Source organism: Mus musculus, chromosome 3, assembly GCF_000001635.26.
Source record: "Mus musculus strain C57BL/6J chromosome 3, GRCm38.p6 C57BL/6J".
In the NCBI taxonomy this organism is placed as follows: domain Eukaryota; kingdom Metazoa; phylum Chordata; class Mammalia; order Rodentia; family Muridae; genus Mus; species Mus musculus.
Window position 1 is genome coordinate 24,426,752 of NC_000069.6, and position 20,607 is coordinate 24,447,358.

The following is a 20,607-nucleotide window of genomic DNA, read 5'->3' on the forward strand; positions in this document are numbered from 1 at the left end:
AGAAGAATGGCTGCTATATAGCATAAAATATGCCATTTTATATATAACTTGCATCTTGGGTACACTCTAGAAAAAACAAGAAAGTCATCTTTCAAGAAATCCAAAATAAGCTAAGCACGCAAACATAATGTCATCTATGACAAGAAAAATAACAGGAAGTAACAATCACTTTTCCTTAATATCTCTTAAAGTCAATGGATACAATTACCCGATAAAAAGACAAACTGGATATATAAACAGGGTGCAGCATTTTGCTGCATAAAGGAAAAATGCACCTCAGTGACAAAAACTGACACTGCCTCAGAGTGAAAGGTTGGAATACCATTTTCCAAGCTAATGGTCCCAAGAAACAAGCTGCAGTAGCCATTCTAATATCAAATAAAATCGGCTTTCAACCAAAAGTTATCAAAAAGAATAAGGAAGGACCTTCATACTGGTCAAAAGAAACAAATCTACCAAGACGAACTCTCAATTCTGAACATCTGTTCCAAATGCAAGGGCAACCACATTCATACAAGAAACTTTACTAAAGCTCAGAGCACATATCACACCAAACAAAATAATAGTGGGAGAGTTTACCACCCCACTCTTAGCAATGGACAAGTCATGGAAACAGAAACTAAAGAGAGACACATTGAAACTCACAGAAGTTATGAACCAAATGGATCTAACATATATTTATAGAACATTTCATCCTAAAGCAAAAGAATATACTTACTTCTCAGATTCTCATGTTACCTTCTCCAAAACTGACCATGTAATTGACCACAAAACAGGCCATAATGGATACAAGAAGATTGAAATAATCCCATGCACCCTATTAGATCAAAATGGAATAAGGCTGATCTTAAATTCCAACAGAAACAGCAGAAAACACACATACACATGGAAACTGAACAACACTCTACTCAATGATAATTTGGTCGAGGAAGAAATAAAGATATTAAAGACTTTTTAGAATTTAATGAAAATGAAGACACATCATACCTAAACATATGGGACACAATGAAAGCAGTGCTAAGAGGAAAACTCACAGCTATAAGTGCTTCCAAAAAGTAACTGGAGAGAGCTTACACTAGCAGCTTGACAACACACCTGAAAGCTCTAGAACAAAAAGAAGCAAATACACCCAAGATGTGGAGAGCCATGCCGTGAGCAATCATGTGCGTGCCGCCAGCAATCGCTGAGGAGAGCCATGCTTGCCGCGAGCAATTGCCATTATAAGATGGCACTAAAACCTAGGATACCCAAGATATAAGGTACAATTTCCTAAACACATGAAACTCAAGAAAAATGAAGACTGAAGTGTGGACACTATGCCTCTCCTTAGAAGTGGGAACAAAACACCCATGGAAGGAGTTAGAGAGACTCCTTGGAGTTTGGAGCTGAGATGAAAGGATGGACCATGTAGAGACTGCCATATCCAGGGATCCACCCCATAATCAGCATCCAAACGCTGACACCATTGCATACACTAGCAAGATTTTATCGAAAGGACCCAGATGTAGCTGTCTCTTGTGAGACTATGCCGGAGCCTAGCAAACACAGAAGTGGATGCTCACAGTCAGCTAATGGATGGATCACAGGGCTCCCAATGGAGGAGCTAGAGAAAGAACCCAGGGAGCTAAAGGGATCTGCAACCCTATAGGTGGAACAACATTATGAACTAACCAGTACCCCGGAGCTCTTGACTCTAGCTGCATATGTAACAAAAGATGGCCTAGTTGGCCATCACTGGAAAGAGAGGCCCATTGGACACGCAAACTTTATATGCCCCAGTACAGGGGAACGCCAGGGCCAAAAAGGGGGAGTGGGTGGGTAGGGGAGTGGGGGTGGGTGGGTATGGGGGACTTTTGGTATAGCATTGGAAATGTAAATGAGCTAAATACCTAAATAAAAAATGGAAAAAAAAAAAAAAAGATGGCGCTGGCCTCCACTGTGCCTAACTAGTAAACAAGCCTTGTACTCAGTTGCGAGAGTGAACTCACTCCTAGTCACTGCCCATTCTCGTGGCGTAATAGTGGGGTGATGGGCGAGCAACAAATCAGGAGCTGTCACTCCATATCAGGTGCTGAAACGTCACGCTGCGGGCTATATAAGCAGCGCCATTTTCCCGGTTCGGGGTCTTCCTGAAGAAGTAAGCAATAAAGCTTTTACCACGGAAGATTCCGGTTTGTTGCGTCTTTCTTGCCGGTCGAGTGGGACGCAATACCAAGAGAAGAAGAAGGTAGAAAGAAAATAATTAAACTCAGGGCTGAAATCAACCAAGTAGAAACAAAAAGAACTATACAAAGAATCAACAAAACCAGGAGCTAGTTCTTGGAGCAAGTCAACAAGATTGATAAGCCCTTAGGCAGACTAAACAGAGCACAGAGACAAAATAATAAATCAGAAATGAAAAGGGAGACATCACATGGAAATTCAAAAAAATTATATCCTACTAAATAGTATATACTCAACTAAATTTGAAAATCTGGATGAAGTCGACAATTTTCTAGACACACACAAGGTGCTAAAATTAAAACAGGATCAGATAAACCATCTAAACAGTCCCATAACCCTTACAGAAATAGAAGCCATCATTAATAATCTCCCAACCAAAAAAAAAAAAAAAAAAGAAAAAAGCCCAGGACCAGATGGGTTTAGTGGACAATTCTCAGACCTTTAAAGAGGACCTAATATCAATACTCTTATACTCTTCAAGCTATTCCACAAAATATAAACAGAAGGTACACTACTCAATTCATTATATGAAGCCACGATTACTTATATCTGAATCACACAAAGACCAAAAAAATAGGAGTACTTCAGATCGATCTCCCTTATGAACATTGATACCAAAATAGTCAATAAAATTCTTGCCAACCAAATCCAAGAACACATCAAAATGATCATTGACCATGATCAAGTAGACTTCATCCCAAGGATGCAAGTATGGTTCAATATACAGAAGTTCATCAATGTAATCCACTACATAAACAAACTCAAAGAAAAGAACCACATGATCATCTCATTAGATGCTGAAAAAGTATTTGACAAAATCCAGGATCCCATCATGTTAAAAGCCTTGGGAAGATCAGGAATTCAAGGATCATAACTAAACATAGTAAAAGCAATATGCAGTAAACCAGTAGCCAACATCAAACTAAATGGAGAGAAACTTGAAGCTATCCCACTAAAACCAGGAACTAGACGAGGCTGTGCACTTTCTCCCTATCTATTCAACATAGGATTTGAAGTTCTAGTTAGGGCAATTAGACAACAAAAGGAGATCAAAGGGATACAAATTGGAAAGGGAGAAGTCAATATATCACTATTTGTAGATGATATGATCATATACTTAACTGACCCCAAAATTTCCACCAGAGAACTCCTAAACCTGATAAACAACTTCAGCAAAGTGGCTGGATATAAAATTAATTCCAACAAATCAGAAGCCTTCCTCTCCTCAAAAGATAAACAGGCTGAGAAAGAAGCTAGGGAAATGCCACCTCCAAAATAGCCACAAATAATATTACACACCTTGGCTTGACTCTAACCAAGCAAATGAAAGATCTTTATGACATGAACTTCAAGTCTCAGAAGATAAAAAGATCTCCCATGCTCGTGGATTAGCAGGATTAATATAGAAAAAATGGCCAATTTGCTGAAGCCAATCTACAGATTGAATGCAAATCCCATCAAAATTCCAACTAGTTCTTCATAGAGTTAGAAAGAGCAATTTCAATAACAAAAAACCCAGGATAATAAGAACTACTCTCAACAGTAAAAGAACTTCTGAGGGAATCACTATCCCTGACCTCAATCTGTATTACAGAGCAATAGTGAAAAACAAAGCAAAGCAAAACAAAACAAAACAAAAACTGCATTGTATTGGTTCAGAAAAATGCAAATCGACCCATTCTTATCCCCTTATAAAAAGCTCAATTCCAAGTGGATCAAAAACCTCTACATAAAATCAAATACACTGAAACTTATAGAGGGGAAAGTGGGAAAGAGCCTCGAAGATATGGGCTCAGGGGAAAAATTCCTGAACAGAACACCAGTGGTTTGTGCAGGAAGACCAAGAATCAACAAATGGTACCTCATAAAAATTGCAAAGTTTCTGTACACTCTCAATAAGACAAAACGGTAACCAACAGATTGGGAAAAGATCTTTATCAACCCTACATCTGATAGAGGGCTGATATCCAATATATAGAAAGAACTCAAGAAGTTAGACTCTAGAGAACCAAATAACCCTATTAAAAATGGGGTACAGAGCTAAACAATGAATTTTCAACTGAGGAATATCAAATGTCAGAGAAGCACCTAAAGAAATGTTCAACATCCTTAGTCATTAGGAAAATTCAAATCAAAACAACCCTGAGATTCCTACTCACATCAATCAGAATGGCTAAAATCAAAAACTCAGGTGACTGCAGATGCTGACAATGTTGTGGAGAAAGAGGAACACTCCCCCAATTCTGGTGGGAATGCAAGCTGGTACAACCACTCTGGAAATCAGTTTGGTGGTTCCTCAAAAAATTGGACATAGCATTACCGTAGTACCCAGCTATATCACTCCTGGGCATATACCCAGAAGATGTTCCAACATGTAATGTGGACACATGTTCCACTATGCTCATAGCAACCCTATTTATAATAGCCCGGAGATGGAAAAAATAAAATAAAACAAAACCTGTCCTTCAAAAGAGGAATGGATATAAAAAATGTGTTACATTTTCACAATGGAGTACTACTTTTAGCTATTAAAAATGATGAGTTCATGAAATTCTTAGGTACATGTATAGAACTAGAAAATATCATTCTGAGTGAGGTAACCAAATTGCAAAACAATGCACATGGTATGCCCTCACTGATAAGTGAATACTATCCCAAAAGCTCCAAATAACCAATATACAACTCACAGACCACAGGAAGCTCAAGAAGAAGGAAGATCAAAGTGTGGGTGCTTCGGTCCTTCTTAGAAAGAAAACAAAATACTCATAGTAGGAAATATGGGGATTAAACTTAGAGCAGAGACTGAAACAAAGGCCATCCAGAGAACAATATCAACTAACCAGAACCATCCCCACCCCCCCAGAACTCCCAGGGACTAAACCATCAACAAAGGAGTACACATAGCTCTAGCTGCATATGTAGCAGAGGATGGTCTTGTCATGCATCAATGGGTGGAGAGGACCTTGGTCCTATGAAGGCTAGTATAGATTCCCCAGTGTAGGGGAATCGAGGGCAGGGAGGTGGGAGTGGGTGGCTGGGTGTGTGGAGGAAAACCCTCATAGAAGCAGGGGAGGGAAGATTTGATAGGGTGTTTCTAGGAGGGAGGGAAACCAGAAAAGAAGATAACATTTGAAATGTAAATAAAGAAAATAGCCAATAAAAAATTATACTTTAAATTGAGGCAGAACTACTGCTATATAAAATAAAATATGCCATGATATATAACTTGTATGTTGGTTGCACTCTGGGTCATACACTGTTCCACAGGATTCACATAACTTAGTCATTTTAATTCTCACTGTGGTCCCCCAGTGATGCTTCTCATAAAGCTAAGAAGCTCAGCATCACTAAAGAGGCAGAAAACAGTGGATTACTGCAAAATGAACTTTAGCTCATTACATGGCTCTAGACACTCTTCTCTATCCTGGAAGCTGAAATCACTACCAAATGTAGCTACCTATGAAAGACTGAGGAAGAATCCACACCTGGTTCCCCTTCACTCACTTCCCATCATGACTACAGGCAAGCTGCATTTCAAATCCTAAGTGTGCGAACAATCACATCAATTTTCTCCTTCATTTCTTATGTGCATAAACAAACTCAAAGTGCACTCCTTGCCATTTCTATTCTTTCCTTCCATATCATCATATTGAAATTTGCCTCTTCAAATCCATAAATGAGTTTCTCTTGAAAGATATGGGCTGAGGAAAATGTGAATAACTCAGTTGCACCTTCAACACCTTTGAATTAAATTCTTCCAACATGTTTTCACTTTCAAAACTTGATAAGCAAAGATTCTGCCACTTCCCTTCCTTCTTCCCGGCTTCCTGGCATTGCTACACGGAATATATTCAATGGCTACTTTTGTATGCTGCATCTTGCCAGTTAGCTCAATTTAGATGAAAGCTGTTGTTTTCTAATTCCATTTCACTGGAAATGACAGAGACAAATGGTCAAATTACCTGGAGAGTTCCTTTGGCAGAATAGGCTGCATATGAGAAGAACAGATCTTGGCTGTGGCCTCCTCTGGCTTCTTCCCTGCAAGGTTGGCCATCAGGATAAAAGCACTGGCCAGTGCTGCTCAGAGTGATGGTGCCTGGAGAGGACCCTGGAAAATCCAGCAGCACGGAATAGTTTATAAACTGTGTATCTTCCAAGCCCAATGCAATCCAGTGACTCTTAATCTTCTTTGCAATTTCCATGTCATCCTTGCTGTCATAGAGTTGTAGCCAATTTCTGAAAAATGTAAAAGCATATTTTAAAAACAGAGAGGAAGTCTTTACAATTTGGAGATATGACTACTCATACATGAGCTTTTATTAATAGTTTTTGTGGGATATGGAAGCATAAATGTGAAAAGATCTGACCTTAAGAGATTTATGGAGTGATGGAGCTGAGGTATAGGAAGGGGAGTCATACTAAATCAAAGCAGGATGAATTTATGTTTTCAAGTAGATCTATGAAGAGCAATGACAGCCATGGCTTTTATGACTTCTGAGTTTTATATCAACATTAACAAAATCCATATACAATCAGTTCCAAACTAACTATCCTGTTTATTGAAATAGGTTGCATTGTGTTTAATAAGATCTCCCATAAAAGTATTGAGTATATCAATATTTACTTACTTAAAATAGGAGAGATTGCTCAATGTGGTTTTCATGCAATACTACATGAGGCTATTAGAAAAATTATATTGAAGAAATCACTATATTAAATAGACATATAAGCACAAAGTGCCAAATCAAACATTTGTGTTGTATTTTCAACACTTTATTTACTATTTTTGTTTCTTTCCAACAATCTCCAATGTCTAGTTTTGCTAGAAATCTTGGAGTATTGATAAAATGGCAAATAACCTATTCACAGAACAGACATTGGAATTTAAACAAGTAATTTCATCTTTTTTTTCATTTGTGACTGAACTGAAAATGTGTACCTCTTATGACTTTTATCATTTTCCAAAGTATTTAGCATTTTTCTTTTATGTGACATTGCCTTTTTCCATATACATGTATTTTCTTTTTTTTTTATTAAACAACTTCAAAAATGAGCAAGAAGCCTACACTAGAAACTGTAGGTTGGTCTCTTGGTATAGCTTGAAAACTGCCGGGCAGGAGAAGATAGAGCAATGAAGCTGTTTCCCATGTGTTCACTTCTATGTGTGAGTGCTGTGTATATATATGGATGCATGTGTGCATGTCTGTACAAGGGTATGCATGTATGTACAGGTGTGTGTGTGTGTGTGTGTGTGTGTGTGTGTGTGTGTGTGCATGTGTGCATGTGTGCATGGGTGCTTGCATTGCTAGCATGCATGTGTGGAGGTCAGACAAGGCTGTGAGATGTCTGCTTTAGTTAATGTCTGTTCCATTCATTGAGAGCTGTCTGACTTTTATCAGGCTCTCTTGCTGAACTGTTAGCTCTCTGATTATGGCTAAGGACACTAGCCAGCCTCCTCCTAGACATTATCTGTCTCAGGCTCCTGAGTGCTGGAACTGTAGGAGCCTCTAGAATAGTTGCACTTGTCTCCTGGATCCAGTTCCACTGTGGTGTCCTGTTCATTATTACAACATAACATATCACGGCATAACATACAGGGTGTCCTGCTTCTTCCTCTACAAGAATGTCTTGACCTTATACTTTCCTTCTTCATAAATGCATGGTAAAGCTTTAGTCTAAGATGCCTCTGACAGGGTCACAGGTTTGAGTACTTGTTTCTTAGAGATATAGGAGACTAAGGAACTTCAGGAGCTTGGTGCCACGACGGATGACATAAGCCATTTATGATGGCCCTTGAGGGATCATCCTACATAGTTACAGAATAGCTTTCTGCTTCTCTACTGACCAAGAGATATGAAAATTACACTTCAAGTTCTTCATCATGAAATGAGCTTCTAGTGTTACCATGCCTCCCTAACATGACAGACTAGGTCCTTTGAAATTGTGAACCAAGGTTACATTTCTTTTGAATTGCTTCTGTCACATGTTGAATCACAGGGAAGAAAAAAATGTGTAAGTGTTGGAATAAGACTTTAATTCCAATTCCAAGGTTGTAAATGCATTCCATGGAAACTAAAGGTTATAGAGGCTATATCATCTTCATGAATAATGACATTAGTGCTTAATATTATTTCTCAGTTTTGATTGTACAACTCAGTCCCCTCAAATTGGTACTCTGAAACACTAAATCCCCAAATGATGAGGTGGGAATTTAGTAGAGAGTAGTTAGATCACAGGTAAAAATTACTCATTAATGCACTTAATGACCCCATAATAGAGGGCAGAGAGTGGATTTGATGTTTTAAAAGTGTATAAGACAGAGCTAGAAAAAAGGCTTCTGTGAAGAGACAGGCCCATCTCAAAGATTGTAGATGCCTGAATCTTAGACTTCTCAGCTCTAAATCTCTGAAAATAAATTTCTATTGTTCACAAGTTGGCCAATTTAAAATATTTTTTGCTATAGACATTTGAATGGAATATGACAAGTGACAAATTACTGGTGAATAAGAAGGTACATAAAATTAAACTACTCATCTTAAACCTGCTCTCAAAGGTTAATGCTAATCAATTTTTCCACCACCCAATTCCTCCAAGGGCTCAGTAACTAAATAGTCCTTCATTTTTGTTTAATGCTAAAAATTATGTCATGAGCAAATGGATATTGTATCTCCTCATTTCTTACCATTCTAAATTTCTTAATTTAGTTTTTAATTATTGTTTAGAGGTAACCTCCAGAAAATAATTGATGAAATAATTAAAAGCAATTCTAGTTGTTTTTATAAATGGGTTGAAAAGTTCTTTCTGTTGTCCTGTTGCTGAGAGATGTTCTTTGAAAGTATATTGAACTTTAACCCATACTCTGTTGTTGCTTTTTAAAATTTTTTAAATTATCCTATACTCTGATAGGTTCATCAAAACAATCATATGATCTATTAAAAATGAGGATACACTAAAAGAATTTTTCTCATATAACAAAACTGCATTATTAACAGGATATATTAGAATTTGTAGATATTTTGTAATTTATCTTATCATCCTCCTGTTTCTGATTTTAACATCTAATTTAAAAAGAAATGTAATGTTCTTATTCCTCTCAGGAACATTTTTTGTTTAATTTTGTCAAGATATTATACAAACCTTATAGATAGAAAGTATTTTCTTTTGATTTCTTCTCTGAGAGAGATCAAATAAAATGAGAATATTTGAAGAATATTATCTTTAAACTAAAAATGGTCTGTAATTGATGTCTTATTATGGAAGAACTATGACCTACTTGATCAATACCTGTAATACTATGTGCTTTTTCATTTTTGGTTCCTCTTTGAACCATAGGCCTTTCATCACTCTGTCCCACTTGCTACCAATCCTCAGAGTTAGAGGCTGTGGCTCATCACTTGCACAGCACCTGCCTTACTTCCCCTCACTGATTTGTCAGTTCAACATAAGTCTTTTATAAGAAACTCATTGTAACATGCATTCACATGAATATATACGCATATGAAGCATATTTGTATTTTTTAAATATCAGTTTCAAAACACCAACCCATTGGGGTCAATGAGATCTTTCAACTTGCTACTACAATTAATGAATTAAGTTGGAATTCTGAACCCATGTAGTTGAAAGAAAGAACAAAATCTTATAAGTTGTTATCATACCTCTATTCATGCACCATAGTGTGCACACACACACACACACACACACACACACACACACACACACACAGAGAGAGAGAGAGAGAGAGAGAGAGAGAGAGAGAGAGAGAGAGAGAGAGTTATTTTTTTTTAACATTCCAAGTAGCAAAGCTTTTCGTGTTTGGTTTTCTTGTTGGACAGTGAGATTCCACCTTATGCCCATCAGAATGGCTAACATCAAAATATCAAAGTGACAGCACATGTAAATGTGGAGAATAAGGAAAACTCTTCCCAGTGCTGGTGGGATTGCAAAATAGAACAATCACTTTGGAAATCAATTTAGTGGTTCCTCAAAAAATAGGAATTATTTCTAATATATAGCTATACCACTCTGGGGCATATACCCAAAAGATGCTCCACCATACCACCATACCCCCTATTTGTAATCCTAGATACCCCTTAAATAAAGAATGACTACAGAAAATGTGTTTCACTTACACAATGGAATACTATTCAGCTATTAAAAACCAGAATCATGAATCATGAATTTTGGAGGCAAATGGATGCAACCTAGAAAAATACCATCCTGAACAACTAAACCCCAAACCCAAAATGACATGCATGGTATGTACTTACTGATAAGTGGATACAGTCCAAAAAGTACAAAATACCTAGAATACAACTCACAGACTCTAAGAAGTTTAAAAAGCAGGAAGTCCTAAGTATGGATGCTTCAAAACCACTTAGAAAGGGGAACAACATAGTCACAGGAAGCACAAGGAAGGATGGACCTGGGTGGGACAGCAGAGTGGGTAGAGAAGAGAATAGGATCAGGTATGGGCAAAGGGACAGGCGAGAAGCCCAGATGGCCAGGAGAAAGGAAATATGCCGCCTGAGGGGAAGTGGGGGCACTCTGTAGAGAGTACCAGAGACCTGGGAGGTGAGAGACTCTCAGGACTGAGTCGGGGAGACTATAGCCAAACTGCCCAACAATGGAGAGAGGGAACTCAAAGAATTTACCTCAAGTAAATAGTCGGGGTCTCAAGTGGAAGGATGGGGTTAAATTTTCTAACCCAGAATTGTTTCTGTCTAACAGAACCTCCAGGGACAAAAATAGAGAATGAAGGAAAGGTGGGCCAGTGACTGTCCCAACTTGAGATTCATCCCATGTGGCTTGAACACCAAGGACTGACACTATTACTGATGCCATGATGTATTTAGAGACAGGATCCTGGCAAAACTTTCCTCGGAGAGGCCCTCCCAGCAGCTGACTCAGACAAAAGCTGACACTTACACCCAACCATTGGACTGAAGTTGTGGGCCAGTATGGCTGAATTAGGGAAAGGATTAAAGAAGCTGAAGGGGAAGGTGACTCCATAGGAAGACCAGCCTTCTCAACTAATCTGGACCACAGGGAGCTCACAGAGATTGAGCCACCAACCAGGCAGCATAATTAGGCCAACAAGGCCCCTGGCTCATATATACTACAGGACTGCCTGGTCTGGCCTCAGTGGGAGAAGATGGGCCTAATCCTTGAGAGATTTAAGACCCCAGGGAAGGGGGATGCTTGGTGAAGGGCAATCTCTAGTGGGCAAGAGGGAGGAGGAATGGGATGAGGAAATGTGGGACCAGGGGCTCAGGGGGGATGCAGGGGCTGGAATGTAAATAAATAAAATACTTTTTTAAAAAAAGTTATTCTTTCACTTGTTGTACTTTAAATTCCCTCCAAATTTTGTTTTCTGTTATTTCTCCAAGGGTCATGGATGAAGAGTGTGGTATTTTTAGCAATAGGGTCTTACTTCAAGTTGTTTGAGGCAATTTAGAGAAATGGCAATAGCCTATAGTTTATGGGGCACTCTTATACTCCTCTGAACAACAAAGTGAAATGGGGCTTCTTATGCTTGGTATTGGGTACTATTTTCAGCTCATACACACAATGTCATTTAAATTATTTACATATGTAACATACATATATTTATATGTACATCTTAAAATACAAGGAACAATATGTTTTCCCATATCTTTTGCAACTACCCTTGGTGTTCTTTCTTACTGCCCTCTCCCTCAGTATTTTCTTTCCTATCCTCTGTCCAAATGAAGCACCCTCCGGATTTTCCTACTCTCCTTGTATAGTGTCTGTGTCATACTATCCTCCTCTCTACAACCTCCCAATGCAACACACATTCAATGCTCCTTTTTTACACTCCTGTTTCTGTGGCTACTACTAGTTACATTTTCACACATAAAGATTTGGAGCTAGGATCCCCATAGTGGGAGGGGGAGGGGGAGGGGGTGGGGGAGAGGGAGGAAATATGCATTCTTTGTATTACAAGTTCTGGATTACTTTTATCAGTATAATACCTTTTAGTGACCTAAAATTCTCCATTCTGAGGAGTGAATCTCAGCCTCATAATACCAATAGATGCTTTTTTTTTTAAAGTTTTGAGACAAATTTATTATATTTTTATATTTTGTGATTGTAATAAAATTATATTTTCCCTTCCCTTTCATTCTTTTTTTTCAGTTTTTTTTAATTAGGTATTAATAGATGCTTTGAAAACTGCCACAGAATAGGAATCATAGGCATTCCTACTCTATCACAAGAGCTATGAACTACTGCAATACACTGCAGAAATTGGACCATCAACATATTTCCAAGGGTGCAGAATTTTTTACCTTTATCTTAGAGATAAACAACAGCTCTCTCAATAGGAGGAACCCATGCCTGGTAACTTAGGGTAGAACCTGTAAGTGAGTCACCTGTAATTCACCTGTAAGGAAGGTAACTGTAACTTATCCCATTAGTTGTTGCTGGAGACTCATAGACCTCTGAGGAGAACCTGTTTCTGCCCTTATAATTGCAAGCTGTATTCTGAAAACTTGCCATCTTAGTCTCAGGTAAGTGTAACTCTTACCATGCTTCAAATAAACTTCTTTTTGCAACAGATGAAGACCATTAAAAAGACCCACAACTGGTCAAAATGCATATAATCAGTGGTTGTGGAGTGACCAACCTAATTGATACATGTATAACACAACCAGTATACCTAAGGGTCAAGGAAAGTCATAAAAGTGGGGATGGAAGGAATATCTGAACCAGTTTGCCAGGATGCTGGCTATGAGATTGATTCTTCTATATATGATAGAAAAGTTGCACATATTTACATTCAGGAATATTGTTGCCTGAATAAGACCAGCATAATGCTAACACTACTTGAAATGCCAATGTGGGCAGGGATAATTCCACATCTCACACTGTCAATGGTCAATGCGAGCTGAGAAAGAGGATCAGTTTTCTTCAGAAATATACTTTGGTGCGATTGTGTGTGTGTGTGTGTGTGTGTGTGTGTGTGTGTGTATGTGTGTGTGTGTGTGCATGTAACAATAACTCAAAAAGATATCCTAAATTTGGGGAGGGTGTGTAAGTCAACGTGGACTTTGGAAGGAGGGAGGATGTTTAAAATAAAGGATTAAATAAAAGCCAACAGAGTATACCATATCTATATTACAGATTCTTGATTTATAGCTGTGTTGTTTAAAATTTCACTTAAATAAGTCTTGTGAAACCAAGTAAACTTAAAATCAACTTGTTTTAAAATCATATAAATACATAAAATGTTCACTTAAATAACAGTCAACATCTTATTGGTGTGAACGGATTGATTGAGGGATTCTGTTTATGATCTAAATTTCTATAGACCCATGAACATGGCTACATTTATTTTCAACTCTCTACATTTTTTAAAGCTTTCTATCATAGCAGCAAATGATTTGCAAGATATTGTGGGTACTTCTGTTATAATTAAGCAGGTTTCTATATTAAACCAGAAATCTTATTAAGGAATTAACTACTATGCAATCTCAATTTAGTAATTGAAAAACCTGCAAAAAAATGAAAATGGAAGTCTGTTACTCCAAACCACAAGGTATTTATTTGAGAAAGTTTTACTCTGCCTTAATTTTTAAAATAAGGGTTTCCATGGGCCAGCAGTTCTGGCAGGTAGCATAATGAACTGTCATGGCTGAGACTTGAATTTGGAATTAACTTTGGCGTTAATGTTCCATTGGCCAACAGAGACTTGATACGGGAGGATTTTTGGCTTTGTTAGACAACACTGTTTATATCAATGTTAAACACCTGCTCCTGGATGAGCCTCAGAGCAACACTCATGTCAGAACTGGAGGAAGTGATGCACGCAGTATCCGTAGTTCCAGGGAGACTGCCAAGAGTGTAGTCTAAGTGAGTGGGTGAAGAAATATCTCAGGAGTACTAGTCACACGCATTGTACAGGGAAAACCAAACAAAAGCAGAACAAAACACCCAGCACATTTACTATCGCCCCCTTATAATGTCATGAGTACATAGAAGAACAAATGCTCACATGTAGTCTGTGGCAGTTATTATCTGTATATTAAGAAGACAAAGGTTGGGCAACAGAGATAATTCAAACAGTAAAATGTTTGTTTTGCAACACATTAAATGTGGATTGCGGGAGCATATGCTTGTAATCTCACTGGTAGGCATGGTGCTAGAGGAGCTCCTGAATAACGAAAGCTACTGCTTTGAAATATAAAGTACAGAACACAAATGCCTGGGAAACAAGAGTCAGGGCTTAGAACTTTTGAGTGTTGAGTAGAAGGGAAGTGCACCTGACCCTAGGGTTTATTATCAGTATGGAAAATAAGTTAAATGGTATGCCATGGTATGAGAAGACCCCTCATGTAAAATAACATAGGAAAATTAATACACCACTCCAAGGGCACAAAACATCAATTTTGACAGACGTAGAATGCTGTGAACAAGCAAACCTATAACAGATTATATATTAGATAAAAACTTAGTGCAGATATGGATTATGTGTGACGGATCTTAATCCTCCACTCTTCATGGAGCACATTGCAGAAAGCTATTCCTTTGCAAGTACTAGACCACATGCTGATGGACTAGCTTGATATGTAACTAATACTTGTTTAAATTTATATTCTCGACAAACGAGAATATAAATTCTAAAAGATAGCAAAATACACTTGATTTGACAAAACACAATACCTTGAAATAAGATGCATTGTCAAAACACTAATTACTCTATATGCTTGAAAAACTTCAAATAGTCCAACTTTCACTGTAGCATGCTTATATATACTGTACACAAGGTAACTTGATAGCTAGTTACTAGGAAATGCATATACGGGATGCAAATGGGAAACATAATGTCATGTGATTTTGCATCTAAAATATATTTTAGAAAGAAGAAATGTGAATATATAACATAAAGCCATTGTGAACAATGAGTTGTGCAGGGCTATATTAACCTTTTGCAAGAACAGTAAGAATGTCTGCATTCTGCATTCCTAGCCCCTCCCCCACACATCAGACATATCATACCACATGTCACTTTTCACATTAAATTATTTAAAGCAAACCTAAAGGCATATTTTAAAATGAAAAAATTAATCTATGCTTCAGGCATTGTAGTCTTCCCTTTCATCTGCTTTTTCTGATGCAATGACACAAGTCTAGAAGGTACACAGACACAGAGACAGCTTTGATTAAATAACAGACTTCTCAAATAACTATAAATATTTGGATGCACATTTGTCCTTATTAATTCATCTATTAATATAAACCTACGCTGATTCCATTTCCTGTATATTATGAATAATATATCAGTAAATATACAGGTGCAAATATTGAGATCTTTGGTTATACAATCTAATTTTTCATGTGTGTGTGTGTATGAGCATCTGTATATATGTAAATATCTGTATATGTATGTATATGTCTCTGTGTGTGCAAATGTAGGGGGACAGTGCCCCTAGTTCAAACACATATAAAATATAACTTATTCCAGGAATGAATAGAATCAGATGTAGGAACTTCAAGGACATGCAAAGGTTACTGTTTTGCACAGTGTATCTGGGTATGTGGACTGTTTTAATTTCTTCAATTTTGCTGTGTTGGGTAATTTATTGTCTTAGATATTCTCTGGATTGGTTTTTGAAAGTGCATTTTAATCTCAAACTTAACCACATCTTCTAAAAATGTAGTTAGTATGTATCTAATGTTCTCTGGATTGGTTTTGAAAGTGCATTTTAATCCTAAACCTAACCATGTCTTCTAAAAATGTAACTAATATGTATATAATGTAATCAGCTAATATGTAGCTGAAATGGCAAAGGATGAAAAGAAAGCTGACCAGTACCCTGCTTGGATGCAGGTTTCTAAACTTATATGTTATACAAACAAAATTGAAGACACAATAAATGCAAATGAACAGTTAAAATTGAAAGTTCTTTCCATACGGGTATAGAGCAAGCAAGAACAAATAGAAGTAGATCAGTGAAGAAACATAATTTTTACATTTGAATGTCAAATATATAGAGAAAAGTCTGCCAATGATTGAACAAGCATAGACCATTTGTACATTACCTAGTGCCAGACCAGAAAGCATGTCATGCTGTGATTAAGATACATTGAAATCACATAGAGTGCTTTGTCTGAATTCAGTGGTCTATGTGTCTGTCATTATGTTGATTTTACGCTGTTTTGATGGTTTTAGGTTTGTAATTTGCTTTGAAGTCCTAAACTGTAATACTGCTTTCTTTGACTAGGACAGGTTTTATGCTTTACTGTAGACTTGCATACATGATAGTGCAGCAATTAATTCTTGTCCTGTTATTGAATTTTCATATATTTTGGTCATATTCTTTCATCATCTCTGAGGCCTCCAAGATTGTCTTTCTCCTCATCTGCCTATCTACCTAATTTTATCTTTTTTCTTATATTAATAGAAAAACAACAAAAAATCAAAATGAGAAAGGGAAAAAAACATTAAATCATATTATCAACAAAAACAAACATACACAACAGAACACAGAATCTGTTTTGTGTTAGTCAGCTATTTTTGATCATGATACCTATCCTAGATTATGTTTGGTATACCCAGTATCACTTCATGAAGAGTACTGCCTTTTTCTCTCTCAGAGAGTACAAGTTGCTAATAGAATCTTCATCATGGCTGGGGCTTTGTGCCCACTTCCCTTCTCCTTTCTGAGATTCTGTCTGGCCTGAATATATATGTCTTGTGTGTGTTGCCACAGCCTCTGGGAGTTCATATGCACGTAAGTGGCACTAATAAATATTCTTTCATTATAATATCAAATTATTTGCACTTAGTTGGGTTCTCAGTAACTCTACTCCCAACTTTATAATGGTACCACTTGTAAAGAATTATCATTATTTCCACATTTTTTGCAATTTTCTGTAGCTGTCATTAAGTGATATACATATCATAAAATTAAAAGCATTATTAAGTCTAAATTAATAAAATTAATTTCTGAAACTATAATGGAAATAACAATTACATGGAAAAAAAGACCAAAACTGATTTTTCTTTTCTTATAAACAGTACAGATACTTTTTGCCAAGATGAGAGAATGTTGAATCAAGATATATAACATCTAAAATTGGTCATCGTTTTCTGTTCGTTTTGTCATGACTAGATTCACATGATTTCTTGTCATATTAAGAGTCAAAAGAATAATTACACAAATCAAGTAAGAAACTGGCAGTACATCTGTGACAGATTATTGGCAGCCTTGGAAATGTATTTAATGTTATCTTAGGGAAGAATGGTTACAAATTGCCACTCAAATTATTCATCCATTAAGAACCTATGAAATCCTGCCATGCCATAGGACTAATAGAAAAGCAATCATTCAATTTATAGAAATTGCACTAGTTCTTCAGTCTCCTCCAGGAATAAATTTGTTAGCACCCCTCCTGCCTATCAGGCTAGACTTACTCTCTGCACTTTCCATAATAATTTTAATTATAAAAGAGCCACGCTTTAACTTGAGAGATTGTTAAGTGCTTTTCAATGAAATGGGTGTTTGTTGTCTTGTATGACAAGATCAAACCAGGTGAACTAACAGAGTTCAAATGTGGTCAGGGTGTTATGTGTGCCAATTCAACAGAACGAAGTCACTTCAAATGATTTCTTTTTTTTAATATTTTTATTACATATTTTCCTCAATTACATTTCCAATGCTATCCCAAAAGTCCACCATACCCTCCCCCCCAATTCCCTACCCACCCATTTCCATTTTTTTTGGCCCCAGCATTCCCCTGTACTGGGGCATATAAAGTTTGCATGTCTAATGGGCCTCTCTTTCCAGTGATGGCCGACTAGGCCATCTTCTGATACATATGCAGCTAGAATCAAGAGCTCCGGGGTACTGGTTAGTTCATGTTGTTGTTCCACCTATAGGGTTGCAGTTCCCTTTAGTTCCCTGGGTGCTTTCTCTAGCTCCTCTATTGGGGGCCCTGTGATCCATCCAATAGCTGACTGTGAGCATCCACTTCTGTGTTTGTTAGGCCCTGGCATAGTCTCACAAGAGACAGCTATATCTGGGTCCTTTCAGCAAAATCTTGCTAGTGTATGCAATGGTGTCAGCGTTTGGAAGCTGATTATGGGGTGGATCCCCAGATATGGCAGTCTCTAGATGGTCCATCCTTTCGTCACAGCTCAATCCTGAGCCCAGAGAGTTCAAGAGGTATTACACTATAGCTGTTCTATCAGGTGTGTACAAATCCTAGTAATGAACAATTTAAGACTGGACATTATGGATTTGTAGGGGTATGTGTGTAAAGGAAATGATCACCAACCCTGAAAACTTTGGTTTAACCACAGCACTTATGTTCTAGAAGAACACTGATACCCTTGAATTATCTTCTGTCAGCCCCAGATACCATGGTTCATGATCTCTCACATGTAAAAAATAATGTTTTGTTTCTAAGACTAAAAATTATACAAAATTCTAGAGAAGCAGTGAATTGCCAGGTCATCAGACAGTAGACAGCAGGGCCCTGCATATGTTTGTATTCCTGTGCCTTACCTACAGGCTTCAAATATAGGAAAGTGAGGTATACACTAAGGAAACAAGTGAAAGAGACTTCTGACTAAAGTAGTGGCATCATTCTAAAGATGTCCTATACACATGGGAGAAAAATCATTGTTTGAACAACGTATCTTCATTTATTGATGAGTTATATTCAACAGTTAAAATGCTTTATAAATATTCACACAAAGCTGAAAAGTGACCATACCAAAATATCGGAGAGAGAAAACTGATATTCAACAAAGTTGAATTAGTGGTTCTTATAAAAACTTGATATAGTGATTGATTTCAGAATCATGGTGTTAATACTACATATAGATAATCAAGTGGCCTCAGTTAGGAAGAAGAAATCCACAGTGGGTTGGGAGTGCCAAATGATCTCATGAAAAGAAAAGCTGTTCGCAATCTCTAAAACACTGTGCGTAGGTACGGAGTAAATCAACCATGCTAACGGTGAATATGTTACGTACAATCACTGCAAGTCTTGTATTTATGTATAAGAATAAAAACTAATTTACAGATTTTCTTTAACTGTTTTAAGCTTATCTTCAATGTGAGAATGTAGAATGCTTACAAATAAAATCACATACTCATTCTTTACATTGCTTAAATATTTTACTTTAGTATGTGTGTGAGTGTGTTATGGGGTGTATGTGTGCACGTGCCCACTGAGGTCAGAAGAAAGTTGGATACCCTGGACCTGGAGTTACAGATGTCTCTGGGATTCTGGAAATGAACTCCATTCTTTCCTAAGATTACCATGTACTCAACCATGAACCAACTCCCTAGCCCCCATGCTCATGCCAGCTACACTTTGCTATGTTATATTCATATTTTATAATTATCAGTTGTATAAAAATGAACAAGATTAGTTCAAGTCTTGTTTGTTTTTTTTTTAACTGCCTTTACTATTACCATAGTTCTTTAAAAGAAAAATACATTTTGTGTCTCCTGAAGACTCTATAAGGAAACAAAATTAGTTTTCTTATGACATCTGACTTTTATATTTCACAGGGTTCAGCTAAAGAAAACTGTTGAAAAATAGAACCTTAACTCACTGAAAACTTAGACAGGACATAAATAGATCCATCAAAACTAAATCAGTAGCTGACATTTGTACAAAACATGCAATTAATCCAAAGCTTTATGACCTCACATTTTAAATAACAGCCAGAACACCTTTCTTTTCTGAAAGTGTATTTCCAAAAGGCTCTCAAGCTCGTCCTGAAAGGCATCACAATACAAGTGCCTGCTTTCAATAAAATGTGTCTAAGTTTCAATGATTTTTATGAGAGCTATAAATAATATGCACTTATTAGATAAAAATACTGTCAGATTACATAATGTAGTAATTTAACCTCTAAACATGGAAACAGTGTCTCCTCAAATATTCTGATAGATATTTTGAAAAATAGTCAAAGTCACAATGTAAACATGTTGGTTCATGTCGATTACGTAGTTTTACATAGTTCTAACTAGACATGGCACAATGGCATTCAACATTTCAGATTTCCCTTTGTTCTATTTTTATAAAACTATACAGTCTCTAAATAGACACTGACATGTATGGAATACTCACTGACTTTGAGACCTGCATATTCATGCACCTCACACTTATTTAAACACACTCAAGTGCAAATATACACACTTCACAAATCAACCACTTATACATGAATACAATACAAATAAATGAAGCTTAGATACAGAGCAGTGATGGAGACTAGTGGGGCTTTGGATGACTATAGCTAAAGTTCTCCTTATTTGTGTAGTTGTTTGAGACTTTGAGATCTTCTTTACATTATTGGAAAAATGAAGACAATAGTTGCATGCATATCCATTGCAATAATTAGA

At 37.0% G+C, this 20,607-nt stretch overlaps 1 protein-coding gene across 2 annotated transcripts in view; it reads right to left on the reverse strand.

Annotated features, from left to right (window-relative positions):
* The window catches only part of Naaladl2 (N-acetylated alpha-linked acidic dipeptidase-like 2), a 1,346,047-nt gene that overhangs the window by 628,649 nt on the left and 696,791 nt on the right, over positions 1–20,607 (reverse strand). For both annotated transcript variants that reach the window (XM_017319681.2, NM_001326288.1), the window contains one exon: positions 6,186–6,459. In XM_017319681.2, coding sequence (XP_017175170.1) covers positions 6,186–6,459 — 274 coding nt within the window. The remainder of the gene's footprint in view (positions 1–6,185; positions 6,460–20,607) is intronic.